The sequence below is a fragment of the Silurus aristotelis genome (genome assembly GCF_946808225.1).
Source record: "Silurus aristotelis genome assembly, chromosome: 2".
NCBI classification, from domain to species: Eukaryota; Metazoa; Chordata; class Actinopteri; order Siluriformes; family Siluridae; genus Silurus; species Silurus aristotelis.
Window position 1 is genome coordinate 12,383,277 of NC_139575.1, and position 27,951 is coordinate 12,411,227.

Consider the following 27,951-nt stretch of genomic DNA (forward strand, 5'->3'; position numbering starts at 1 on the left):
TGCAGGCTGTTCATGCCAATATTATCTGTTACACAGCTTAGTGAGGGGTAAAAATAGTCCTTGGTTGGGGGAAGGGTCTCAATATCAACTGTTCGGGGTGTTTGTAAGTGTTTCCCGCTCAGTCAAACACAAGGGCTGCTTTAGTATTTTGCATTTTTAAAAATCATTTATTTGATCTGAAATGTGTTTTGATAATGCTTGTTAGACTTATATATAATATCTATAAAATGTGGCACCTTAAGTGTAGCTTGGCTTCGAGTGAATCACCTTTTCATACCATCAAGGAACAACAAATCTGACCATTTAAACATTCAAGACCACATCTTGATACAGTACTTCAGTAATCACAGTATGCACAATTTAAATGATAACACAAATTCAGTGTGAATTAGAGTATTGTAGAAGTAGGAATAGGATATCTGACACACAGAGTAGTGTGTTGGTCTAGTCACAGCGAATTCATTGTAACTGCTGGAGTCGTTATTTCTAAACCGAATAGGTTAGTGAAAAGACTTTCATGAACATGGTGATGCGAGGCTGTGTGATTTGCAGAGACTACATAATGATGTGAAATATTATGTAACATGACCGCTCTCTTAAATATTGACGGTTATTAAATAATCTTTTCCTGAAGGCTGTGCTTCATAGCTATTTACGCTTCTAACGCTATAAAAGTGACTCTTGTTTTTTCTTGGTTAACGCTCTACCATGAAAAGAGTTTCTCATCAGTATTCTACTCCAGCTCTGTCTGGCTCAAAGTACTGTAAGACATGTCTGACATGTAGCCTTCAGTCCAGCAGAGGGCAGCCTACAAGTGACACACTGCCTACAGGTCTTCTCCATATTTATGTTCAAGGACATTCTCTGCTTGGTGTGAAGGTGAAAAATGCAACACCAGATTGAAGAGCAGAAAGCTCAGACAGCAGCAGTAAACAGCAGATATAGAACTTTCACCACAGAATATGTACAACTATAAAATTATGTTGTAATTTTGGGTGTTGGTTTGGTCCTTTTTGGCTGTCATTTGATGGTCATTTTGACCTTTTTCACAGCTCCTTTAAGTCCTGACTCTACAGCTGTGTGTTTGTAAAATGGTAGCACCAGCTGTGCAATAACAGTAGTGGGGAAGCCCCAGAGGAAAAGAAATACACACTTAAAAACAGTGACCTCTTGATTCCATGTTGTGACAAAGCCCATCTGCCTGCTTGTGCTGAGGGTCAGACCTAAAGAGCTGAGACATTCCTGTCCTAGCATCGACGGTTACTATCCCGACTTGTCCCTGCTGGGCCCGAGCCGAACACACAGAGCTCACGCTGTGTCTGCTGTTCCCTTCACAGGAGGAGCGCTTTGCCTTTCTGACTGAGTGGTACGACCCCAGCGCTGCTCTCCTACGCCGCTACCAGCTCCTGTACTACCCTAAAGATGGCTCTGTGGAGATGGTAAGCACTCTGCCCTGCTCTGCCACACACTTTTTTTTTTTTCTTCCCAGATGGAACTATTATTCCCAGATGAGTCCATGTAGGGTTACAACACAACCCCAGATGTCTTGTTTTTTTACATGATTATTTTTTTTTACCTTTTTAACATTAATCTTATAGGAAATCTGTGCGGTTTTGTTGGGTGAACTGAATTTACCAGATTTACAAATGTTTCAATAACACATTTTATTTGTACTTATATGCATATTTTTAATAATCTTTTCAAATCTCAAAAGAAGCTAATCTCACAGAGAATTGAAAATGACAGAAAATCCTGACAAGTCACTATGGGCGTTAAGTCTTTTACTAGCACGGCCCAGCTATTGCAGTACATCGACTACCAAAGACACACACTTCCTTTTTTTATATGATGCCATTTCTTTGTCCTGGTTGACTAGTTAGGCGTATTTGTCTTAAATATATTTGTTTTAGATTCATTTCTGTCAAGTGTGATATAGTAAGAGAGAGTTACATTTTAAGTATTTTATATATAAAATTGCAGTGGCTCAGGCCTTCAAATGGTGTAACAGAAGAGCATTTGCCATAACACCAGGATTAGAATCCTGTTCAGGGCCAGGAAGTCCACAAGAGCAAAGTTGCCAATACTCTCTGTGTAGGAAGGATGCAATTGTCTCTCCATTTTAATTACAGAGACACTAACTAATCATGGGCATGTGGGAGCTTATGTATGTGGAACAGAGCAGATAGTGTCATTAATCAAGAAGTCCCCTTAAATGCACAAATTCTGGAGTGCTTAGTTTTTGAAAAAAAATTCCAGATTTCTTGTATAAATGCCCATGTGAATAGAGGTACAATAAATGAACTCGTATCAAACTCTAAACTCAAACTGTAAACGAGGCCGAGTGTTCTGCTTATTGCAGCAGTGAGAACCATACGTCTCGATCACAGCTTCTGAAACTTCTCTGTTTGTTGCACAAGTCATTTTGATTTATATCAATTCAGTTTCCTGTAGCTGTCATTCGCTTCTCATGCGACTTGCAGTGTACAACTAGTTACATGAAAGTTTCACATGTAAAGTCAGCCAGCGGGAAGTGTGTGTTTCTATGGTAACAATCTGAGACTCCAGTCAGTGTACATAAATAATCACGAGATTCCGCAGCCAAGCACTGTGCCTCACCGAGAGAAATTCTTGCCTGCAAGAAATTATGCCGAATGTCCGAGTTACTTTGACATTAAAATCAAACTGATTGACAGCCTGACTGTTCAGACTGAGGTATTATTGCCACATACCAGACCCGTGTATAATTTCAGTATCACATAATTGGAATTGAACAGTGGGTCAGGTATTACTTTTGCAGACAGAAAATGGATAAAGATTACATTTGTGCAGCTCTAGAAACTGATGTGATTTGATCCAGGCTTTTGGGTAAATTAAGGTTCCACTTTGTCTAATGTTTATATTGATTGTTACACACACACACACACACACACACACACACACACACACACACACACACACACACACACACACACACACACACACACACTCTCTCTCTCTCACTCAGAGACTGTTTTTTTTCTCAATTTAGTTTGATGTGAAGAACCAGCGGACCTTTCTGAAAAGAACCAAATATGATGACCTCCATCCAGAGGATCTGTTTGTGGGGAACCGTGTTATTGTATTTTCTCGTCAGCTCAACCTTGTTGACTATGGAGATCAATACACAGCCAGCAAACTGGGCAGCAAGAAAGAGAGGTACAGTAATTCTATTAATTTCAACTCTACCTTCTAACCTTATAAACAAGTTTGTATTGAAAAAAATTGCCCGAAATAATGAAGCATTAATAGTATAAAGATAACAATCGTTAGTGTAACAGACACCACCAAGCTGTGGCTTGGCACAGAGTGAAAACTTCTGGGTTCTCTAGCTGTGTAATTCAATCAAATTGCATACACATTTGTGTGTTATGTTTGTTTAGTTACAGATAGTTGTCTGTTTTTATTTTTTGGGTAGGAAAAATATTTTTGGGGAAAACAAAAAGAAAGAAATACTCGCTATGTGTGAGGAATGGTTTCCATATTTAGTAGATGGTGTGTAAATGAATCCCAAGGTCTTTATAGGTCTTCGAAATCACACACTGGAACGAGCCATCCAAGTGACTTCTCCAATCCAACTCGGATGACCAGGATAAATCAGGCTGTCAAGCTTTTCAATCGTTACTAGACTTCAATTGTAATTGCAATCAGTGGTAAACAAACTGTTAGAAGAAAATCGGAGAGCAATAAAACGATGAGTGATTAGGAATGTTAGTTATATGTTTGCTTGTTTCTTCCTTCATCTAACTGGTTTGCTATTTGCTTTCTAGTATCCTAGCACCTGAGTAGCAAACAGTGAAAATATTAGAAACCATTGTGTTCAAAAGGCTTAGGAGATTATTGTGAAAAAGTACTTTCAAACCCGCAGACATGCACAGGTCATGCACAGACCAGCATTTCTGAAGTTTTTTAATATTCTGACCTATTTAAAATCGAAGGGCTGTTTTGCTGTCTAGCTGTACCTTCCATTACTTAGCTCACAAAACATAATAAATATTGGCATACCATAAACCCTTTTCACACACGTTGTCTTTAAAAATAAATGTGTTGGTTTTTTTTGTTACTTTTCTCTTCTATAGGACGTTGGCTATGATTAAGCCAGATGCAGTGACCAAAGTGGGGAACATTATTCAGATGATTTATGATTCAGGCCTTATTGTCACCAAGGCCAAAATGACCAAGCTTTCTGGGTGAGCCAAGAAACATTTTTATTTTTTTTTATCTGTTTTATTCAACTCCCAATCCCTGAAGGATTAGTGGCCACATTAAGACTAAGAATTTAAAAATGTAGTCAACCAGTCGTCTGTTTAATAGTTTAAGATATCATTTCAGGACTGTTTTATTTGATTAGCAAAGAGAACATTAAGACAAACATCAGTTTATAACCGTATAGAACAAGAACTATAAAGCTCTTTTGGAGTTCTATTAATAAAATAAATAAATCAGTGCATTATGTTATGCTATATAAAGATGCAATATTTCCTAAAATTTGTATGGACAAGCTGAGATTGTTTGGTTCTTAAGCTTTGAGCACATGGTCTGTCACAGAAGCTCTTTGTAGCGTAATGATGGATGGAGTATGTGGCGTCTATAGCAGGGAGGTTTCCCACTGTGTTAACCTCCAGCCCCAGTAGCGTCTAAAAACAAACTAGTATCTTTGTGCTATCCTGTGCCTCTAAGCTGATCTGACTTTAAACTATATGAAGGTGATTGGATAATGATGTGCAGCCAGTAGATACAGATGTGCTACAGTAATGGTCAATAATGGTATGCACTATTTCACAGTGCACGGTTTTATCCAAATTTAAATGGAACAAAAATGTGAGCGAGATTTCTTTTGCTGAAGTTGGGAGTAATAGCATGCAAGGCAGGTATTTTTTTAAATGGTCAGTTTAGTCTTAGTTGACTGAAATATTTTCATGTTAAAATAATACATTTCATTTGCATCCTTTTCCATCTGCCTCACTATTTTTTCACCATACCACTATTCCACAGCAGTGACTGGTGAATGTATTAGTCAAACTATAGACAGTGCAACAGTAAAGCAGGGGGGGTCTTTGCTCAGAGCAGTCTGAAATTGTAATGTTAAATATGGCTGATGACCGAGAGCTCTGGCTGCACAGAGGAGACTGATCACTTGTATGTTCTTGCATTTGTACTTTAAGCACTGACAAGTGAAAAGGACAGTTAATTCTTTCATTGATGTCTATTTTTCCACTTGTGTATTACTTGACTCCACATCGATATTAGTAGTCATCTGCCAAACTTAATCCAATTTGCCTTTCTTTTCTAAAGTCTGTGATTAGCTGGATCAGGCAGATTGTCACTAGTCGGATTTGGAATTGAGCTGTTATGGATCTTCAGAAAGGGGGTTGGTGGGTGTTGTCCCTGTCATTGTGATAAGGTTTCCAAACAAACACTACCTCCCTGTCAACTGCAGGGAAAACATGTGAAACTGTCCAAACCCATCACATCTATTCTGGTCTAAAAATAAATATCGAGTTAGATCGATCGTGATTCCTCTCTATATTGTTTCCCAGTCTTGTGGCACCATCACATTATAATGAAAGAATGACAATAACAGTTCATGTATGTGAAAAGTTTGTCACATCAATTATTCATTAAAAAGTCATTAATAATTTCACAGAGCGGCTGTAATATTTACCATAGTGTAATGATAATCGAACTAATGGTATAGCTATGTAGCTTACATTCAACAAGCTTGTTAAAACCATTATAGTAAATGTCAATTAAAAAGTAATAGTTTCTCTTTCTGTTTGTCCTCAGAAGTAGAAAAGATGCATGTGAATGTGAACAAATGGTTTTGACAAATAGAGGTGAATACAGTTGAAACGTGAATGCTTTATTTTATTTTTGTAAGGCATTAACATATTTAATCACATGACCAATCAGTTTTATTTAGCTCTGGTTTTAAAACCTAGATCTAAGTTATCTCGTTTTCTTAGATCAACCTAGAATCAACCTAGATTCTTAGACAACCTAGAGAATGAACTAAACTGAACTCTCATACTGTAGCTTTCTTTCTGTCTTTTTTTTTTTCACCTCTGCCTGTGACATAAACACACCCTGTCAAGTGCTGAGACATTAACTCTGGTCTGATGAGTGTGACGTGTTCCTGTTCTTCATTCATTGCTCATTCTGTATCTTCCTCTTTAAATGTGTGTGTATACATGTACTGTGTGTGTGTGTGTGTGTGTGTGTGTGTGTGTGTGTGTGTGCGCACACGCTGTGAATGTGTACACACACATTTGGAGAGGAAGATATATATATATCCATGTAGGGTGTGTAACTTGTGTTGCACAACTTCAGAAATCAGTCTGATTGCAAATATTAATAGAGACATTGATTTACTAAACTACAGATGCACTTAGTAATATTGTTAGTAATTGTTACTAATACTGTTAGTAATATTGGAAGTGCAAACGTACTAGAAGGAACGTGAGGTTTTATTCAACTGACTGCTGTGCTCATATGTGTAGGTCAGTTGCATAGTGTTGCATAATGTTCAGCACAATTACACAATTTTCTTTTTTTATTAATTATTTTTGCTTATAATTAACATGTAGGTAAAAGGAATGATTGATTATGATTGGTTTTTAATAGAGATCAGGGCCGTTACACTTATCAATCTTTTCATGTACTTTAGTGGTTCAAAGAATAATAGTATCTGAATAAGGTAATGGACAAGTTTGTGTTTAGTCTTGTTTAAACAATGACTTTAATTAGGAAAAGAATTAGCAGTTTTAGTTTGATTTAGAAAAAAATAGGTATTTTAAGATTACTTGACCAATGAAAGGGAACAAATTGTTCTTATTGCATCCTTGGTCTTGTTATAGAAGTAAGCCGGGTTTATTGGATCACTTATTAACTGTGTGTACTTTTATGGCTTTCTTACAGGAAGCAAGCAGCAGACTTTTACATGGAACATCAGTCAAAGTCTTTTTTCAAGTAAGTCTCTGCTGAGTGAATGATTCACTCGTGTGAGTTTGCAAGAGACTTTCAAAAGTTCTTTAAATGCCCCTTTCTTGCATCACCATTCTTTTAACTTTGTCTCTGGGAATTTTTTTTTCTACCTTCCAAAGTCATGCCATGACTTTGCAGGTGTTTTTTTTTTTTTTCTTTTTCTTTCTTCCTTCCAAGGCAGTGACGTAAAATCATTGTGTTCACCTCTGTACTGGAACTTTTGGAATCTTTAAAACTATTAGAGGACATTGCAAAGACATTTATAGTGACATTGAGTAAGACCTTGCCTTCAGGTGAATCAATGATCAGATAAATTAGGTAATATTTAAAATATAAAAAAAAAATTAAATATAATTTTTATGCAATTTATGTCTGTGTCTACAATGAGACAGACTGTTGTAAAGTAATGGACCATGATTTTAACTGTAAAATTAAAAAACGGGGTAACAATGCGAAGCAAGACAAAGTTCCCATTTACACCGCATTCTGTTTAGCTTAAAATACAGACAAAATAATGCACTTTCTTGAATTCTTATGTTTTTTTGTTTTTTTTTAAACAGTAACCTTGTGCAGTTTGTGAGCTCTGGGCCTATAATTGTCATGGAGCTGATGGGAGACGAGGCCGTGTCTGTATGGAGGAAAGTTCTGGGTCCTACTGACTGTGGAGTGGCACGCAAAGATGCTCCAGCTAGCCTTCGTGCCCAGTTTGGAACAGATGGCACCAAAAATGCAGGACATGGGTCAGACTCATTGGCATCTGCAGCACGGGTATTTAAAAAGAAACACTCCCACCAGACACAATGGCTCCTATTCATTAGAGTTGCATAGAAACGAGTGCAGATTCGAAAATGCAGTGCTCCCACACCCTAAACCCTTATTTACATGTAGTATGCATGCAACCACTGCAGGTGACCATCCCATACACACTATATGGCCCATTGTTAGTGGACACATGACCATCACACCCATATAGAAGTCTTCCTAAAACTAATGCCACAAAGTTTAAAGCACACAGTTGTCTGGAATGATTTTGTATGCTGGACTTGGACTAAGGGACTAAGCCCAAACATGTTTCAGCATGGCCATGTCCTGTACACAAAGTAATCTCTGTGAAGACGTGTGCTGCATCTCAGTTCACCTGAAAGTACATACTTTTGAGCGTTAACAAAAGAGTAGTTACGTATTGGTACATACTAAAACGTCATGAAAGAGGGGAACATTGTTGCCTAGTTATACGCAGTCATTATAAACAAACTACCTGCTGCATTTCAGCTTTTCTTTTTAATTCATTATTCCATATATGGCTTATACTAAGAATAAAAAAATGCTTTTGAACTTTTTTATGCCTAAATGTGGAATTCACATCATTGATGTTACACTTGTCTGCTATGTTTGCAGTTGAAGTCAGTGAAGCATCATCCATATCCAAAACAGTTTGCCTTTATCTCATTTATATAACTGAGCAGAGTAGGGTTAAAGGCCTTGCTGGGAATTGAACTCACGTAGCTACCTCTCCTTCTGCAGATCCACACTTTGTAATTCTTTCAGAACCTGGAGATTTACATTGCAACATAATACGATGTGATGCACACTCATTTTAATCTTGGCATCTCTACTGATAGTAAATAAATGTTTGAAGTTTAAGAACTCAAGTGGCCTCTACTGAACACCTTTTGGGAAGAATTGGAACACTGATGGCTCTCCACCCCTGATATCAATGCCTGACATCACTATTGCTCTTTTGGCTGAATGGGCAAATGCTTAAAGCCATGTTCAAAGAATTTAGTGGAAAGCCTTTTAGAGGTTATTATAACAGTAAAGCATGACTAAATCTGGAACTGGATGTCCACACATGGGTGTGCAGTCAAGTGTCCCCATATTTTTGACCATAAAGTGTAATGTATAAGAAACATGTCCTAATTTATGCTTGTGTTGCCATTATTAAGCAATCAAATATCCAACCTTTAAGAAAAGAGGTGTTTTTATGTGTGAGGATGGTACAAATACAGGTGTTATTTTTGGAAGCCTCAGAAGTAGCAATAAAAATACAGAAAATGAAAAAATAAACATAATGAATTAGTTAAAATAGTTATAATGGAAACAAATGGTTAAAGATTTCCCCAGATATTTTTTATATTTTTCTTCCATTTCAGAGCTTGACTAGGTTTTAATTAAGTTTAAGTTAAGCTTTAATAAAAGTTTTATTTATAAAATTAGCCAAGTTCCTCTCCTAAACCCTCTGCTGGTGCAAAGTGCCCTGAGGTGTTGGATAGATGCCATGTAGTGCCCAGCCTCACAAGGGTGTTTCAAACTGAAGCATATGCTACACGAAACAAATCCTTATTAACCCCTGAACGAAATCCGTTAAACCCTGACTATCCGACCCCCAAAATGAGTAAAATAACATAAAAAAAAAGTTATGCTTTAGTTTAGAATAAAAGCAACCATGTAATAACCTCAAACTTCACTTAATGCAATCCAGCCTGGGCATGTAGTTATTTTCGCCATAATTCTGCATTCTGGTTGCCAGATGGTGGGATAAGGATTTGGAAATCTTAAAGAGGCATGAAGTTTGTTTGTGCAATGTTGTGAAACACTGAGTGCGCATTCGAATTCACATTAGATATGAAACGCTGACACTATTTAAACTGCATTCAGTGTTTTTATAACAGCATTTGTGCTTGTGTCATCTGGAGTATCGATGTGATTTTATTTTTGTTGTGCTACATGATTTGCTATATAATCATTTTGTTGCTGCATGTGACCAGATATTAAATCACATTTGCAACATTTATGTTCATAGTTATAACTGCATTATATTCTAGCATTTGGTTTTCCCTCTCTAGGAGTTGGAGTTTTTCTTTCCTTCAACTACTAGTCATGGCCCTGCCAATACAGCCAAATACCAAGACTGTACCTGTTGCATCATTAAACCACATGCTGTCTCGGAAGGTAACGTACACACACACACACACACACACACACACACACACACACACACACACACACACACACACACACACATATTCAGGCATAAACTTGTATTTGACTTGTATTTTTATTTGACTGTGTGTGTGTGTCTGTGTGTCTGTGTGTCTGTGTGTCTGTGTGTGTGTGTGTGTGTATTTATATATTCACTTGGTATATAAGCTTGGTTGTGTTGATGAGAGCCTTTCTGCTACATTGGCAGTCTTCATATAACTAAAGGCAGTTGTAAGCAGCCTTTAGATATTGCCTGGTAAAATAATTGCAGTCCTCCTATATTTTTGTACAATTGCCTTGAGAGCATTCAAAGTACTTCAATTAATTAGTAAAGTGTGAGCACCTTAATGCTTTTAAGCAGCCTTGACACTTAGTTGAAGTATATGTTGGCCAAAAAATCGTAGCCGAGTCCCACATTCCTCATATCTCTAGATTTGGTAAAGTTTCTGGTTTATTTTGTCGATAAACATGGCATACTGTAGAACCGCAAATTTTCACAGAAAGAGGCACTTTGACTTAAATAGCGGATGACCAACCACGGACCTTTTCCTGTAGCCCATTGGCAAACTTGCGGCCAAGACCTGTTTGGCGCATCTGAGGCTGATACTAGTTCTACTTCAACATGGTGTGTTTGTAAATGTGTGTATGTGAAGACAAAACTACCAGAGAATTTAAAGGACCCTTTGTCACATGTATCACACCCACTTGCACTTGAAAGCCTTGTGCTTTCCAACCAGATGCTTAAAAGAATGCTATATATTTACAGAAGTGCAATAGTTGTAGACATACTGCAGACATCCAGTGATACAACAGGCCAGGCCATGCATATTGTCATTTACTATTTTAGTTAACTACAATAAGCAGATCAGACAGCTTTTGTTAAAATGTACCGGAAGGATCTCATAACGTGACAAATTTCCTAACCTCTAAGAGTTCAATTTAGTTCAATTCTGTTTTTAAAAAAAAAAGAGCTTTTTGAGATTGAGATAAAAAATTTTAAATAAACATTTGCATTTAATATTTTTTCCCTTAAGTTTATAATCTAATGACCAAGCCTTAGGCCATATATATGAATACAGGCAGTAAACATGACAAATTATACACATCCACTTTTATAATATATTAAAAAATACTTTTTAAGATTCTCCTGCTAGCTTTCATTGTTAAAACCATTCTCTTTCATAAATCTATTTTCCCTTTTCCTCTGGCCATGTTGAATACCTCTTCCTAAAGCTAGTACATACTCTTAACCCTCCTTCCATCTGGATTTTCTTTTTCTAAATCCCTCTTCTGATCCCTGTTCATGAAGCATGCCACCAAGGCAGTGACCTGTGAAATCTCCAATGCTCTGGTTAAAGCCGTGGGTAGAGATTTCACATAACCAGCATGCCCGGAGTTGATCTTTCACATTGTAGTTGTTAAATTGACCTGAGTGAGAATATTCGGAAAAAGCACAGAAGCCACAAAATGGGTCACTGGTCCAGCTGAAAACCCAATTTGTTCATTGTGACATATCAAACATGAACTGTTAGATAATTTAGTAATTATTTTTACTGCTAGATAGTATTGATATTTTAATTGCGTTTGTCTTCTCTGCTGTTTTGTCCCCTGCATAGTAGCTGCCACATTTTTTAGACTCCTACAATCTAATGAACTGAAAAGGTCAGCTAATCACCTCCTTCGTAATGGTCAGCCAGTGGCCCCAGATTAGCCTGTTTAATTCATTTGTAGAAGTGAGACCCAAAATCAACTTGTCCATGTTAGAGTAATGAATTAAGCTTTAACAATGCAACACTTGTGATGAGAAGGAAGGCGTACCTTGCAGCTTGTTCTCCTGTACTGAAAAGGGGCAGGGACCTAAAACAGTTTGCTATAATTTCTATTGTGTGCACGTAGACTAAATCAGATTTAAACAAATAGAGGAATGTTTGATATTTAACCTCTTAACAAATACATCATCTCAGATGTGTGATCTACACTTGTTCTTGTACTAAAATGCTTCTCTGTTTTCTAACATTTTTAGCAATTTAAAAAGGAGAGAAATGTGAAAAGGTAGAAATTGCATTTGCAAGATTTCAATCAAGTTCAACCTGTGCCAACGTTACATTCACAGTGTTATTTACTCTGGGAAAACACTGCTGTCGAATCTCTGCCAAAGCAATATAAGTTTATAACAGGAAATGAGTTCTCACTTTGATTATAAGCATCATCCACATCTGTCTTCATCTCATCCCCTGAGATAAAAGCTACTAGTGGAATTTTAAACACAAACCTCATTATTGTCTCTTCAGCAGACTGACTGCCTTTTTATCCTGTACATCGGGGGAAAATAACCACAGATTAATTTACTCAGCTCTGTTCTCTTTGTTTTTGCTAATGTCTGTTTATTGTGCCATTTAAACAATTTTACATTTGGTTTGCTTTTATGATATTGGTTAGGCTTATTGGTTAGGGCCATTTACTATAAAATATATATTACTGTAACTAACAGCTTGAATAAATAGTGAGTCAGTCTTGGTTATTAAGATGTTGGACATACTCGCTGCATTTGTGCAGTGTTTATTAGACTGGTACTTTGTAAGCAAGGTTGGAAAGTGGTCATGCTTTTTTTTCTATTTGGTATAATATATTTTAAAGTATATGCATTATTATTAGCAAAAGGAAAAAAATAACGTACTGTAAAGCCCTACTGCTGTAAATTGAACTTTTTAATTGCTGACAGTGTGTGCTGTTTCTCCATGAACCACCTGGTTGGCAGATATATTGAGAGCCACTATGAGCATATACATTACAAACAGCCAACACACCCCCCTCCCCCTGTACATTCACACAAACACACACACGCTCTAAGTGAACATTTAAGACCTCCTGTGTGAGTATGTCTTCCCTGAAGGCCTTAAGCTTAGATGCTGACAGCTGTTGATTCGGGACGAACAGAAGCTGGTATTATTTTTTGATTAAAAGGGTTGGAGCACAGCAGATCTGTGACAAAAGGTACTGTGAGAGCAGATATAACGGAAGTAATTTTTTGGGATTAAGCTGTAGCCTCCCTGATCATTTTGTGGGTGGCAGCTCATCATTCTGTTGTTGCTTTGCTTTTTTTTTGTGTTGTACTCAAACATAATATGATCTCTCAGCTGTTGTTTGTTAACTGTTCACATCCAGTCTGGTCATTAGGCTCACCATTGTTAACATTTCTCCTCCTGTCAACACAAGCTCATATGAATTGTTGTGAATTGAATACGTTTGCACAGCCTCCCTGGAAAGAGAAAACATCTAAGAGCAAGCATGGACACACTAATGTTAGTCTCATGCAATAATAACAAATGAACCACCAGGTTATAATAAACAGCTAATCATTTACTCAGCTTTATTGTCAAAGGCCTCATGGTAAGCAATAATTTACACTTTCACCAGCCTAGAGATATTTCAACAGAAACGCATGAATGTTTAAACCGTAGTATGGATTTTTACCCGAGTCATCAATACTGTGTAACTAGTGGCCTTGCAAGTAATATAGCATTTATCCCGCCGTAAAGTACCATGTCCTATGGGACAAAGTATATATAGCTTTGGACTCATGTAACCATTAGAAGGACAACCTTGACAGTAATTTGACCTAATTTGTGGAAATAAACTTTCCATAGTGTACAACTAATAATAAAGCTTATATAGAGAGCTTTAGTAAAACAGATTTAACTTTCATCCCCATATGTATGTGTAATGGAAATTAGCAAGGCCAAAGGTTCCTTAAACCAATGCTTGTACTTTTCTTATCATAGATCACGTGAAAAATATAATCTATGATCAGTTGTACCTGACTAAACTGAATAAAATGCTCTCTCCCAAAAAAAGAGCTTGCTTATGCCTGGAATAGAGAAACGTGTTGCTAAGCAGCCCAAACCCTATCGCCTAGCAACTGGCCTGCTTGTGTCTAGGCAGGGCTGATGGGGCTGTGGCTCAAAGATGATGCTGTAAAAGAACATATAGGTTGCATGACTATCATTTGCATGCACTCAGTCTCTCCACAGGTGGTGCTGCACCCATACTGAATAAAAGGAAACTAAATCTTATCAGTAACGTAAAAAAAAATAATAATAATTTTGTCCTTGCAACAAGTAATTCTGATGCATTTAAATGTTCTAGATGCTGCAAATAATCATGCTCAATTAGGCAGATCTGTATACTCTGGTATAAGAGTTGTGTTTCACCACCAGCACTGTACTCGCTGTTCCTTAATGTACAATGCAGCAGTAACGAATACATGCTATTATAGTAAAATGTCAGTTCTGGGAGCTGGAAAGCAGTTTCATGACAGATACTGATATCACACAACCTCTTACCTTGTGGGTTCCCATGCATGTATTAGTGGTTAGTCTAAAGTTTAAAGTACTTTATTAAAAGTCCTGCTTTGTCCTGGTTAAGGTGTAGATTAAATAATTTTTAAATGAGTCTTTTTGTGTTTTGTGGAAAGTTTGCTTCTGAGCAGTAATTCATTGCACTGTGGTTTGACTAAATGCAGTGACCTGAAAGATTTTACAGTATAACCAGCTTTAAGTTTTGGTCTAACATTCACAGACAACTCTAAAAGCTAAACAGAAGGTTGAAGGTCTCCTGAAAGAGTTACAGCTTATTTGTTTAGCTTTATTGGCATACTTTTTTGTTCCAAAGCTTGCCAGGGAAGTGCAGATGGCCATCTGTCAAAATCACAGTCGTGATGAATTATGAGAAAAACCTGGCTCTTTGTGCATTGCTGTTTTATCTTTACTGCACTGGCTCATGCCTTATACACCTACTCATCAACAACGCCATGCTCCTCAGCCACCGCATTGTCTGACACACTGATGCTGCATATTAATTGAATCACTAAATGAGAGTTTAAACATAATCTGTCAGTATAGTTGTTTATACAGTTTTGGTAAAGGAGAGAAATACAGCCGAGTCTAGAGACTTGTCTTTGTCGTGTCTTAGGCAGTGGAATCCAACTGAGCTGTGACAGCATGACCTGCTGAATGTGTTATAACACCCGAGTCTGAGTCTCATGGGGCTTTTTCTAGTGATGACTCATATGTTACTCACAGGTACTAGGGAAGAGTGTGCATGCAAACGAATGGCTCAGTGTGGTACACACAGTGGAGCACAGTGCAAAAAAAGTAAAAGATGTGCTGCAGGGAAGGAAATGAGACTCACCATTGTGGCTATATCTCAAGCACCTCCATGTGCATTTGAACATGTTATGATGATGTATGTGTTTGTTCTAGGTAAAATGTTGTTAACTTGTCAAATGTTACCTCCACAGCTCTGACCGGAAGGATCCTCAGTTCAATCGCAGAAGCTGGATTTGAGATTTCTGCATTACAAATGGTCAGTGCACTGTCAATACTGAAATAAATTGAGGGGGATTCCTTTGATTTAGTCATGTTGGGTTTTTTGTGCATTTGTAATAATTAACTGATTTTCAGTTATGTAAATGATTTTTTGGATAGAATATTTACTTATCAAAAGCTGCACAAAGAATGCGCTATTTATTTATTAATTTTTTTTAATATTGCAAAATATTCTCAATATAATTTAACTTTAACCCTAATCATGCTGTATGTCCAAACTAATCACCCCTATTTCAAGAGCACATAAAATGACATGGCAGAAGAGAGACTTTTTCCTTTATGGTTTGACCTGGTATAGTTAGGAAGTCTACCGTGGCTGATTATGTTGTTCCTGTGCTGTCTCTGTTTACAACTAATCATAGTACAGAAAAAGTGCCCTGAGCTTAAACTGTTCAATAAAGTCTTTGAAGCTATGATCATTATTATGCATGTAGTTGGGAGTGTTCCCGACAAAATGCATATTGTATTTCAAGGTACAATAGTGTTTTATATTAATAGTGGTCTGAAGTGGTTATGTAATCAGGCCATCTATGTCTCCCTCTTAGCTTAAGGCCCAGATCTTTTATATTGGGCTATAATTAGGGTGACTTTCTCTTTAGCTTTTTCACCAGGCAGAGCAATAATCACTGAATTAAAATTTTCTCTGGGGAAATCATTATAAAAATAATAAATTGTTACATAAATCCATTTCACTTATATTTATATTCGAATTGGTTTACTAATTAGTTCTTATTAATACTTTGGGGTTTTTTTTTTTCAGCTTTGCATTTACATTTTTATTTTTATTTTCACAGTTCAACATGGATCGTGCAAATACAGAGGAATTTCTTGAAGTTTATAAAGGCGTGGTCACGGAGTACACCGTAAGTAGAGCAGATTTCACACCACTTTTTTTTTATTTTATTTTATTTTTACTAAAGAATGCATTACTCTATTGCAGCACATACAGTATCTCACAAAAGTGAGTACACCTCTCACTTTTTTGCAAACATTTTATTAAATGTTCTCAATAGGCAATGCGATAGATTTATTTAAGTGCAGTCAGTGTGCAGCTTGTATAGCAGTACAGATTTTACCGTCCTCTAAAACCGGCAACAACAGTGAGTACACCCTATGTGAACATGTCAAAACAAACAGTGTCCAAAGTGTCAATATTTTGTGTGATCACCATTGTTATCTTGCACTGCCTTAATCCTCCTGGGCATGGAATTCACCAGAGCTGCACAGATTGTTGCTGGGATCCTCTATAATGACATCACGGTGCTGCTGGATGTTAAACACATGGCACTTCTCCACCTTCTGCTTGAGGATGCCCCGCATGTGCTTGATAGAGTTCAGGTCTGAAGACATACTTGGCTATTCCATCACCTTCACCTTCATCTTCCTCAACAAGGCATCTTGTTAAGGAAGTTGACATCTTGGCAGTGTGTTTGGAATAGTCATTTTGTTGAAAAACTTCCATTCGGCCCAGTTTCTAAAGAGAGTGCTTCGTGTTCTGCTTCAGAATGTCACAGTACATATTGGAATCCATGTTCCCCTCCAGAAAAACGGCTCCCCAGTACCAGCAGCACTCAAGTAGCCACAAACCATGATGCTACCACCACCATGCTTGACTGTAGGCAAGACACAAATTTCATGGTACTCCTCACCAGGGTGTCACCACACATGGTGAACACCATCTGAGCCAAACAAGTTTATCTTAATCTCATCAGACCACAGGACATGGTTCCAGTAATTCATTTTCTTGGACAGGTTGTCTTTGGCAAATTGTTTGCGGGCTTTCTTGTGAGCCAGCTTCAGAAAAGACTGGGACGATGGCCATGACTTCTTGAAACAAAACTGACTTGCTGCAGTGTACAGTGTACGGGCTAAGCACTGATAAGTGGACCTTCCGCTTCTGCAACCTCTAAAGCAATGCTGGCAGCACTCATGCATCTGTTTTTTGAAGAAGCTTCTGCACTTGGCGCACAGCACGAGGACTCCACTTCTTTGATTGACTCTTACCAGGACTGTTTATAGTGGAACCCATCTAGGAAAACCTCTGTATGATCCTGGCCACTGTACTGTAACTCTAACTTTGTGGAGAGCAACAATTCTAATTCTCAAGTTCTCAGAAAGTTCTTTAGGTGCCAAGTTGAACATCAGTGGTCAGTATGAGAGAATTGTACTCAAAGCACCATATTTTAACTTCTCTAATGCAAGAACATTAGTATGGTCCTGTCTTGGAAAACCTCTGTATGACCCTGGCCACTTTACTGTAACTCATGGTGTTTTAGGAATCGGTGGTATCTTAGAGGTTAAGGCATTGTTTTTTGTATCTGAAGGTTGTAAGTTTAAATTCCAACCACACCAAGCTGCCTCTCCTGGGCCCCTGAGCAAGGCCCTTAACCCCATAGCTGCTCAGTTGTATAAATTTATTCAATGTAAGCTCTGGATAAGGGTGTCTGCCAAATGCCGTAAATATAAAGGTCCTGTCAAGCAGACAAAAGCATGGACCTGATGAATATTACATGTGGCTTTGCATGGTTACACGACACACAGCTGTTATCACTTAGGGTGTAGAGCTACTTCACAAACTGCACATTGACTACTCTAAAATATATCCAAGTTTTATTTCTCTAGTATTGTCCCTTAAGAAGATAAACTAAAATGGTTGTTAAAATGTGAGGGGTGTACTCACTTTTGTGAGATAGTGTATAAGTAATGAAACACAATTGTTACAAGAATGCACTCAGAAACTGGGTTGTGTGCTGCAGCCTGATGTTGAGTAGAGTTATTGTCACCAGCTTGAAATCCCAGGAGCTGTTTATGCCATTTATAACCCATCCATTTGTCATCTTTTAAATGTCTCTGAGACAAATGAGTTCCTGTTATCACCTGCTATAGTCGCTACTATTAATACTCATTCCCTCACTAGCCTTGTTTACCTCCTTGTTGCTTTTAATAAGACTTGTCTCATTGCTAATAAGCCAGACGGCACAAAGCCATCACACTTGTGAGGCTTCAACTGACTGTCACACTAGGCTAACATTGGCGTTTCCTTGCATAAATGCTCAATAAGCATTATTGTAATCATTAGGTGTAATGTGGAGCATTCTCTACACTAGTCCCTGTGACTTAGTTGTTAGTATAGAAAAAAATAATACTATTAATTAATAATAATTAGAACTAGCACATTGATATGATCTTCTGATTCATATATTGCAGCTGGAACTTCTGACAGAGCTGCTCTTATAAATAATTAATCAACAGATTACTGTTGTACTGTAATTTTGCAGAACTCTATCTCTGTTTGTTAATCACTAATATTTTAATGTCTAGATTTACTGTTGCAATATCAGCTATGTCAATTAAATAAACCAGCAGTGTGGTCTGCGTTTTTATGCGTTATGTGAGAGGTACAGACTTCCCAGTGACGTTCACTTATTTGACTAGCTCTCTGTATGGCTTTAAGGGATTTACATATGTGTTTGCAGATGGCGCTTGTGTGTGTGTGTGTGTGTGTGTGTGTGTGTGTGTGTGTGTGTGTGTGTGTGTGTGTGTGTGTGTGTGTGTGTGTGTGCACGCATTATGTTTTCATTGGTCTTATGCACCAACAGGCACAGAGAATAAGAGACATATTTATACAAAATATCTTTGGTGTTTTCCTATTACTGTAACATAAGTAATAGGACATACTTTTTTTTTTCTCCTTTTTAACCTGGTCTAAATAAGAAATAACATCTCGAGCACATTTGACTGGTTGTTTTAATAATAACCTTTTTTTATTATTATTTGTTATTTGTTTGTTTCTTTTTTTAGGTCCAGTTAAATGCTTTTTTTAATGCAGTTTAGCCATTTGTATAAATGTGGAAGCTACTGTATAAAATAAACATTTAACGTTGGGATTAGACTTTTATGTTAGTCCTGACATCCTAAACTGGCAACTCACTAATAAATAGTGCTTGTCTGAAAAACAATTTTTAAACAACAAAGCAGTCTCGTCTGACACTTTAATAGGAACGTCTACTTTTTTTAATGCAGCTGTCCAATCAGCCAATCACGTGGCAGCAGTGCAATTACATAAAATCAAGTTTGTACAGGTCCAATCAGGAATTTAAATATACAGTAAGATTTTTTTCTGATTTAAAAATGCCCAGTTTTGCTCACCTCGTTTCCACCGTGGGCTTAAATTCCTATTGTTAGCTGACAGGTCTGATGTGTTTTCTTCTGTTGTAGCTTATCCACCTCAAGGTTTTGTGCATTGTGTTCTGAGACTCTTTTCAGCTCGGGATGTAAAGATTGCGAAAGATTGTTTGTTTATTTTTCACACTGTTCTGCGTAAACTCTAGACTGCTTTATGTGAATTCCCAGGGGTTTAGCAGGTTTTTAAATAATACTCAAACCAGTCCATCTGGTGCCAATAATTATGCCACAGTCTCAGAGATCACACTTTTCCTTATTTTGATGTTGGTTGTGAACATTAAATTAAGCATTTTTGGCATGCATTTTCTGGCTAATAATTTGGCACGTGTTTGGGTTACAGTGATATACAGTGTATTTTGAAGTGATATTGATCAATTTTGGATTTTTTCTTTTATTTATTTTTTTCCGAAAATGTAAGAACATTCAATTGTGCAATTTATGCTGAGAAGAAAGGTAGAGAGGTAGTGTTTGTAAAAGAAAAAAACATATATAGCACTAAAAATAAACACACTAAACATTAGGTGTTAGACAGAAAACGTAGTAGTGTAATTCCTCCTGCTGCGCCGAAGCAAATTTAGAGGCTATGTCTAGTCGGCTGGCTGCCATGCTTACATTTGTTTGTTTCAGTTGGTAAAAAAAACATGGTGGACCAAATATGAATGACATCAAATAAAGAAAAAGATTTATTTTACCTAATAAAAAAAAAAAACCACTTTCAGATATGAGGTATAAAATCCTGTTTAAATGCATCCACTGAATGTAGTTTAAGTAGACAGAGGGGGGAAAAAAGACCATTGTTTTGCAGCAGGTGATGAAATATTTAGTATAGCATGTGGCGTTTATCGTTCTAATGTAGTTTAATTTCACTCAATGCACCGAGGTTCTATTTTAAAACTGTCCATAACGTTATCATTGTAATCTTTATTAGAGGTCATTTATTATGTTTTGTTAGGAGTTAAGTCTCATCTCAAGTCATTACAAAGAATGTCCCACATTTTTGCTGATGCTCCTCCTAATGCTATATCTCAGTTCCTGCCTTCCTCATACAGTTACAGGCCGGCTTTCACCCAAGAAGATTAACATCAAATGAAAACTGAACCTATTGCAAAAGGCTGCCTTTAGAACAATAGTGATGATTGTTGCCTCTGGTTTTCTTTATATATATTTCTTTGGAGGTAGAGTTAAACCCCTAGCCATGTAATAGTCTTTCAGGGGCTATCCTATATCCAATATCAGGAACATAATAGACTCTTTCACTGGTACATGTGGTTGTTCAAGCAAGCAACATCTTTTTAACTCTTGACTGCTTGTATTGCAGAGTATGGTGGCTGAGCTTTGTTCTGGACCCTGCATGGTTCTTGAGATTCATAGCGCAGATGCGCCCAGAAAGTTCAGAGAATTCTGCGGTCCGGCCGATCCGGTGAGTGACTGAAAAAAAATTATACTTTTTTTAAACATTCTTTGTTCATTTAGCTATGGCACATCAAAGCAAGGAGATTGTTGTTGTTGTTTCTTTTTTTTAAGAAAGGCCTACCCATGATCACTTGCCCCTTAGTTCAGGGCTGAATGCTCTTGTCAGCCCTGTGTGATGTTAATAGCTGCTTTGTCCTGACCAGTGAAATTCAGAGTTAAAACTGCACCATGGAAAAAGGGTTTTATTTAATCAAATATGAAATTTACTTCTTTTTTTTTTTTTTTTTACCTGTAAAATTCCTTTATCTGAACTTTTTAATTGTACCCAGGCTTTAAATAACATGAGCTGCAACTGTAAGCTATACCTCATGTTTCAAAGTCAGTCATCCTAAGTAAAAGGCTGCTTTGTATCCTGTATCGTCTCAGTGAAATATACACTGCTCAGTGTTTCCAATTCCTTGTCAGTTCGCCAATTCAGGTGTGTAGCAAAGGAGCGTTTCTGCGCACAGGTCCTAGTTGACCTTTGTTCCACCTGTGTTGAATTTGTTGCCAAGGTGCAGGTGCTGTACATTTGTAATGCTGCCAGTACTATTGGATTAACAATGCATGTGTGTCCTTGAACCAGCTTTTCACATATGGGCAAAGAGGTCTGATAATTCAGTGGACTTTGACATGATCCCTGATCTGCTTCCTCTTTGCTCACAATAAAAAAGATGTCCTGTGAAACTTTGAATGGTATATTTGTTAATATTAAATAGACACACACACACATTTTAGGCCACAGGAACCTTGTGTAGTAATTATTTAACTTAAAACTTGTTTATACACCATTCATAAGCAGTTGCTTGAAGGTTATAATCGCCGTCAGTCATTTTCTATTTTGGAATTATGGACCGCTTTCTTTTTAATAGCCAGTTTGGTGACACTGTAAGCAGTAATATGGTAACTGTTGTATGAATAAAGCGACACAAAATGATGAAATTTAACAGAACATCTTAAATTAATATTAGTCATGATGGAATTTTTATTTATTTTTAACATAGTTGTATAATTAATAGGACTGTTAGTACTTGTTTACTGATCCAGTTGCATACAAAACAATGCTAACTGTAGAAATGCAATGGTTACTGTGTAACTGAAGTATAGCTGAACCTTTTAAATGTGTTGTTTCATTGTTTGTTTCAATGAGAGATATTAAATGTGTGTATGCGTGTGTAGGGTTTTGTAGTGAATCAGTTACATTTTTTTAAGTTTTATGAACGCTTATAAGTTGACTTTGCCATCATGTTTTTGACATTTTATTATGGCAAAAATATGTCCCCTGGTGGTCTAGTGGTTAAGATGCAGCGCTCCCACCGCTGCGACCCGGGTTCGATTCCCGGTCAGGGAACCATCCCCAGCCACTCTTAGTGCCGGTCCCAAGCCCGGATAAATTGGGGAGGGTTGCGTTAGGAAGGGCATCCAGCGTAAAACATGTGCCAAATCAAACGTGCGGAGGATCCGCTGTGGCGACCCCTAACGGGAGAAGCCGAAAAGAAAGTTTATTATGGCAAAAATATATAATTTGTATAATGTTATATTACAGAGCTGTAAACTGTAGTGGATCATTTTATTATCAATTATTCTGACTGCCATTTCCCTGCTTTATTTTCAACTTGGTCTGCTTAGTGAAGTTGAGTAGCCCCACTCTGATAACTTTATGAAATATTAGCTACAATATCTACAATATTCTACAGTTGTTTTGTTTTTTCTGATTAAAGAAAGAGGATATTTAAAGAACATGAATAAGTTTAACTAACAAGCAGGACATGAGTGAAATGAAGTAGCCATCGACTGAAGCAGTGCAATTGTGGCTACTTAGGTACTTTCAGTGCTATTTGAAAAATTTCTAGTAGTTTTAAAACGATTTAAAAGAATGCTTGTGCTGCTCGTGCATCGTAGTAGGTCATTTAACATTTTGTATCGTGCTTTGTTGCATATTAACAACAGCATTAAATTTTTTCCCACTAGTAATCAGAAAATGAGCATTTACCGTTTTGCCCAGTAAGCACTCTTCAAATCCTATCTCTGTTTTCAAACCCAGCAACATGCTGGTCGTGCTACAACCATGGAGACAGATATACATGTGCCCTGTTTCAAAATAAATGCCCTTATGAATCAACTGCAAAGGTCACTTAGAAAAACACTTTTAATGGTATGGTGTAATGATTACAAGGTTTATTAAAAGAAAAAGAATGGTTCTTCTCACCCAGTGTCATCTAACACATAGCAGACAGACTAAGTAAAGTCAGTATGATGATCAGCACTGCTCCCTCCCTCGTCACGCCAGCCTTCCTTTAATTGCTCTCTCTTTCTGTTTGTGTCTGGTGAATAGTGGGCTTGGCCATGTCTTAATGACATTTGGCTGTTCTGAGTGTTATGAAATAATTATTATAGGGCTGTTGGTGCATATAATGTCCTAGCATTAAGTGCTATACTCCATTAACGGAGGACTTTGCTAGGGACTGGGGTGGGTGTGATCATCTGCTACCTATTTATTCTTAGTGTTGATTGATTCATTATTTTAAGGAAGTACTCAAACACACAGGAAAACAGTCTCCTCTGAAAAATCTAAGATAATGAAATGCTTTAGCCTAATTCATCTATACATAATAGTTTACATTTAAACAGATATTTGCTAAAGAGGTCAACTGTATGATTTTTGCATTTGGTCAGTCCCATTTACACAAAGGCATCATTTGCATAAATCTGTGCTGTGTCCAGGTAGTCATGGAAGTAGGCAAAGTCACAACTCACACAGAGTAGCACAGTGATAAAAGTACTCAGTATTCAGGCATTGCAAGCAATGTTATATATAATGGATATCAAGGATATGGATATTACATGAATAATAATAATACATGAATTCTTTGCTGCTGTAACAGAGAAATTTCCCCACTGTGGGAAGAATAAAGGTATATCTTATCTTATCTCTTATTTTATAAATGGATTTCATTTTGCATTTTAATGAGAGTTTGCTTCTGTGAACACCATTGTAGATATACATACATAAAAAAATATCTGCAATTATAGGACCTGTATTAGATTTTCAAAATAAATAGGCTCCAACAGCCTAAAATACCACAGGAGCAGACTAGGCATCATATACCAATCGCAGAATGTAGAGTGAATAGGCGACATGTTAAGGCTAGGTAATTACTCTAGACCAGGGGTCACCAACGTGGTGACCAGGTAGCCCGCAAGGACCACATGAGTAGTCCGCGGGCCTTTTCTAAAAATAGCTGTCTCCTACTTTGTTAAATCATTGTTGATACTTATTATGAGAAATCATTAACGATCAGTGTCTTTACATAGATAAATATAATTAATTAATAATAATAACATATAATAAAAGGTTAATTGAGCAAATTTGTTATTTCAGACCGAACTGAAAACTGTGTGTATCCAACTGGTAGCCCTTTACATTAATGGTACCCAAGATGTAGCTCTCAGTTTCAAAAAGGTTGGTGACCCCTGCTCTAGACAATAAACATGGTGGTATAAAGACAATCATTTAAGTAAAATCAGTTTCACCTCGGTCAAATCATGACAAACATAAGTCAGCCACCAACATAAAACAGTTCATCTTGACCAAACCCATCTCAGTATAAATATACACCCAACAAAATCTAAATGAATAGGACGTTCTCAAAAAGCTATCTTTTTATTTAAAGGATTTTAGTATGTGCAAAGGCAATGGGAACTTGTGTAGAATGTTAGAGAAACTCTTCACTGACATCATCATTTGGCACCATATTGTTGTCCTAACACATTGACCCTACTACACAAATGTTTAGGCACTTACTCATCCCCTAACTGATTTAAGTGGAAGCATGAAAAGTTTAGACTTCTTATTAGCTATAGATCTCCATTTTTCAATCGAGTGGAGTTGTGAAACTAATGTATGTTTATACACCCAGCTGTCACCTAAATCCACTAATGAATCACGTTCACATTTAATCTGGTCAGGGGTTTGTGTCATTCACCTCACTACTCATTCATCTCAGTTACATGAGCAATGGCTGCCTCAATTAGGTTGGGAGAAACTAACAATTGTACAAGTAAGAGAAACGAAAGGGAGAAGGAGAGGAAAAGGAAATGCACACAATGCATACCTGGCAGCACATTGCCACAGACCAATAATTAAGTTTAACTTTGTCCTAGAACATTAACTTTAGGCAATTATTTCAAGCCAGTTTCTTCTCTCTTTGTTTTAAAATGAAGTTGCACTTTTACACCACAGGATCTAGTCTTTTGCTCCATGAAAGTTTCTGATTTTTAGTTCATCATTGCCAGATTTGATTTCATTCTGTATTCTTTTTCAAGAAGATTCTTTTAACCTACTAATTCTTCAAACATTTCCAAATATGCATAAGATATATCTAGTATATTGGCCTATCTGAGTATTTACTAGTGAGCTTCTATATTAAACATGCATACAGCTACTGAAGAGAAATGTGCAAATGTTTCATGGCTTTAAAAAACTGAAGTATAATGAGTAAAAAGCTACATTGGGTTTAGTCCACTTTGTTGACCCGATAATACTGTGAAATGAATGAAAAGATGAACTACTGAGTGGAGAGAGAGGTTATGCAGGCAGCAGATTACATGGACTGCATGTGGGAAAAGCCAGTGCAGCATTCGAAATATATTTTCTGCATGAGGGAAAATTTAGGATTTTATTTAAAAGGGATAACAATTAATGATTATGCCTATGATTATGAACACACTCATTTCCTTTCATTTCAGCAGCAAGCTTTCAAAACTGTTCTAGTTTATTTAGCTGTAGCAAACTCTCCTTTTTATTGTCAACAACTTTGATATTAGGATATGGGTATGCTTAATATTTAAACTTGTATAATGCAGAATATGCACTAATTTCATATTACTCATTTTTTAGTATTGTACAAAAACATACACTATTACAACAGACAACTTTGGGCTGAAAAATCCTGATAATTTTTTTAATTCACGAAGCATCCAGCTTCACAAGGGGCCCTGTGCCAAGCATGCCGATGGTGTGCAGGGCCAAAAAAATATGGTTTTATTTTTAGTTGACCGCAATACATAATCCCAGCTATAGTTTCAATGATTCTTGGGATCCTTTAATACAATTTTTTTAAAGATCTTATAGATATGGGGTGGCTTTGTTAGATCTTTTCAACCTAACAATTAACAATACTTTACGATTCTAAAAATTGTGGTCATTAGGAAACTTTAAGCTTTTTTCATTTGCAAAAATAATGTGACCATGTGATCAATCAATTTATTTTGCTTTTTGTTCTTGGCAAATTTTCAATGACGCCATGTATTTTCTTTATTATTATTTTCTTTTTAGATAACAATGGCCCTGGTTGTGTGTAATTATTGTCTGTTAGTGTTAAAAGCTGTATGGTTTCTCCCCATTGTGATAGAAAGATTTTATGGGTGCAACCTCATATATGGTGGAAGACAAACAATAAAGTTCCTGGAGCCTGAGACCAGTTTTAAAAAGAACCCATAGACAGTTGTTTTAATAAATATTTTTAATGGTTGGTTTAGAGAATTTTAATTTTAATTTTTACAGAGCTATTAATTCTGGTATCAGCTATATGTGATAATGGTTTGCCAGTTTTTACATTGCTTTATCATATTCTTATATTTGTACATGTGCAAATGGTAAGTCCCCATTCAAGACCATAAGCCAAGAGATCACAATTGGCCATGTACTCTGCATGCATGGTCAGAGTGCACACAGAGTTGCTCTTCCCTGTCAATCACAGCAACATTTGAAAAACTGGCTTTATGTGCAGTATATTGGACAAATCATTCACTTTCCCTGGTTAGCAGATGTGGTATGAAGGGGAGAGCTAGCAGGTAGAAGTGTCAATTGACCAAATTGGGGAGCCCTATATAAATAGAAGGTGAGGTAGAACAACAACAACAATCTTTAATCTTTAAATAAAAATTTTAAGGCACTGCACAGTCCGGATCTACTGCAGTGCATATTCTATGTATTTCAGCATGTTTTGACATGTTGAGCACATGATTGTCTGTTCGGTATTGTTTTGCTGTTGACAAAACCATACTCACCCAAGGATTTTCTTAATGATATACTTTAGAAGCTGAGTATAAGAATGTGTTATTGTGTTACTGTCAAGAAACGGTTTGTTAATCTATTCTGGACCTTTTCCTAATGTTTACACCAAATGATTTTAGGCCATGCACAGAAATATTGTTTCTTGTAGAATCAGATATGTGACTATTGCTCTGAATATGCTATGTAAACTCTGACACAAGCAAGAACAAAAACTGGTGTGTTTGAGGATACACTCTCCATCTGATGATACACTTCTGTTGTATTAATTGCTCCTTAACTTGTATTAGTTCCATGAACAAATCTGTAAGGTTTCCTAATCAACCTTTTAAACACAAAAGAGGTCTCTTGTGTGCTTGCAGTGTGCTTATTTGCAACCTTATGGTTCTTTTATTAAACTTGGTATAAAAGCAAGCATTTTGAGTTTAACTAAGCACATGCTTAGATCAAGCTCTGTCATCTGTAGTTAGTCTCGTGTGGTGCCAGAGATCATGAATATTGTACTGTGCTGACAGATCGTATTAGCCGGCAAAGTTCAGCTGGTCACTTCTCAGTTAACGGACAGGACTCCGGTTCCAAGTGTGAAAATACAGTAACAGAATAGTCTGGAGTACATCCTACCTGTAGTATGTAACCTGCGGGACTGAACTGATTAATAAGATTACATAGATAAGAGATTTTAATCAGTCTAATCTGATCTGTAGGTGGTAGTGTGTAGACAGTCTGGGGATAAATGTATTTATTTAAAATAAGCTCAAAAAATGCTCACAGTCGCTGTACAATCTCTTTGCAGCAGTTATATAACAGTTATTATTCACAAACAAAAGGCATGGGTTTATATTAACACCA

The 27,951-nt window shown here is 36.9% G+C and overlaps 1 protein-coding gene across 2 annotated transcripts in view; it reads left to right on the top strand.

Annotated features, from left to right (window-relative positions):
* nme7 (NME/NM23 family member 7) overlaps positions 1-27,951 on the top strand; it is a 39,678-nt gene that overhangs the window by 4,323 nt on the left and 7,404 nt on the right. For both annotated transcript variants that reach the window (XM_083569790.1, XM_083569789.1), the window contains 9 exons: positions 1,338-1,439; positions 3,029-3,195; positions 4,116-4,226; positions 6,955-7,005; positions 7,581-7,788; positions 9,867-9,972; positions 15,302-15,366; positions 16,184-16,252; positions 20,893-20,994. In XM_083569790.1, coding sequence (XP_083425916.1) covers positions 1,338-1,439; positions 3,029-3,195; positions 4,116-4,226; positions 6,955-7,005; positions 7,581-7,788; positions 9,867-9,972; positions 15,302-15,366; positions 16,184-16,252; positions 20,893-20,994 — 981 coding nt within the window. The remainder of the gene's footprint in view (positions 1-1,337; positions 1,440-3,028; positions 3,196-4,115; positions 4,227-6,954; positions 7,006-7,580; positions 7,789-9,866; positions 9,973-15,301; positions 15,367-16,183; positions 16,253-20,892; positions 20,995-27,951) is intronic.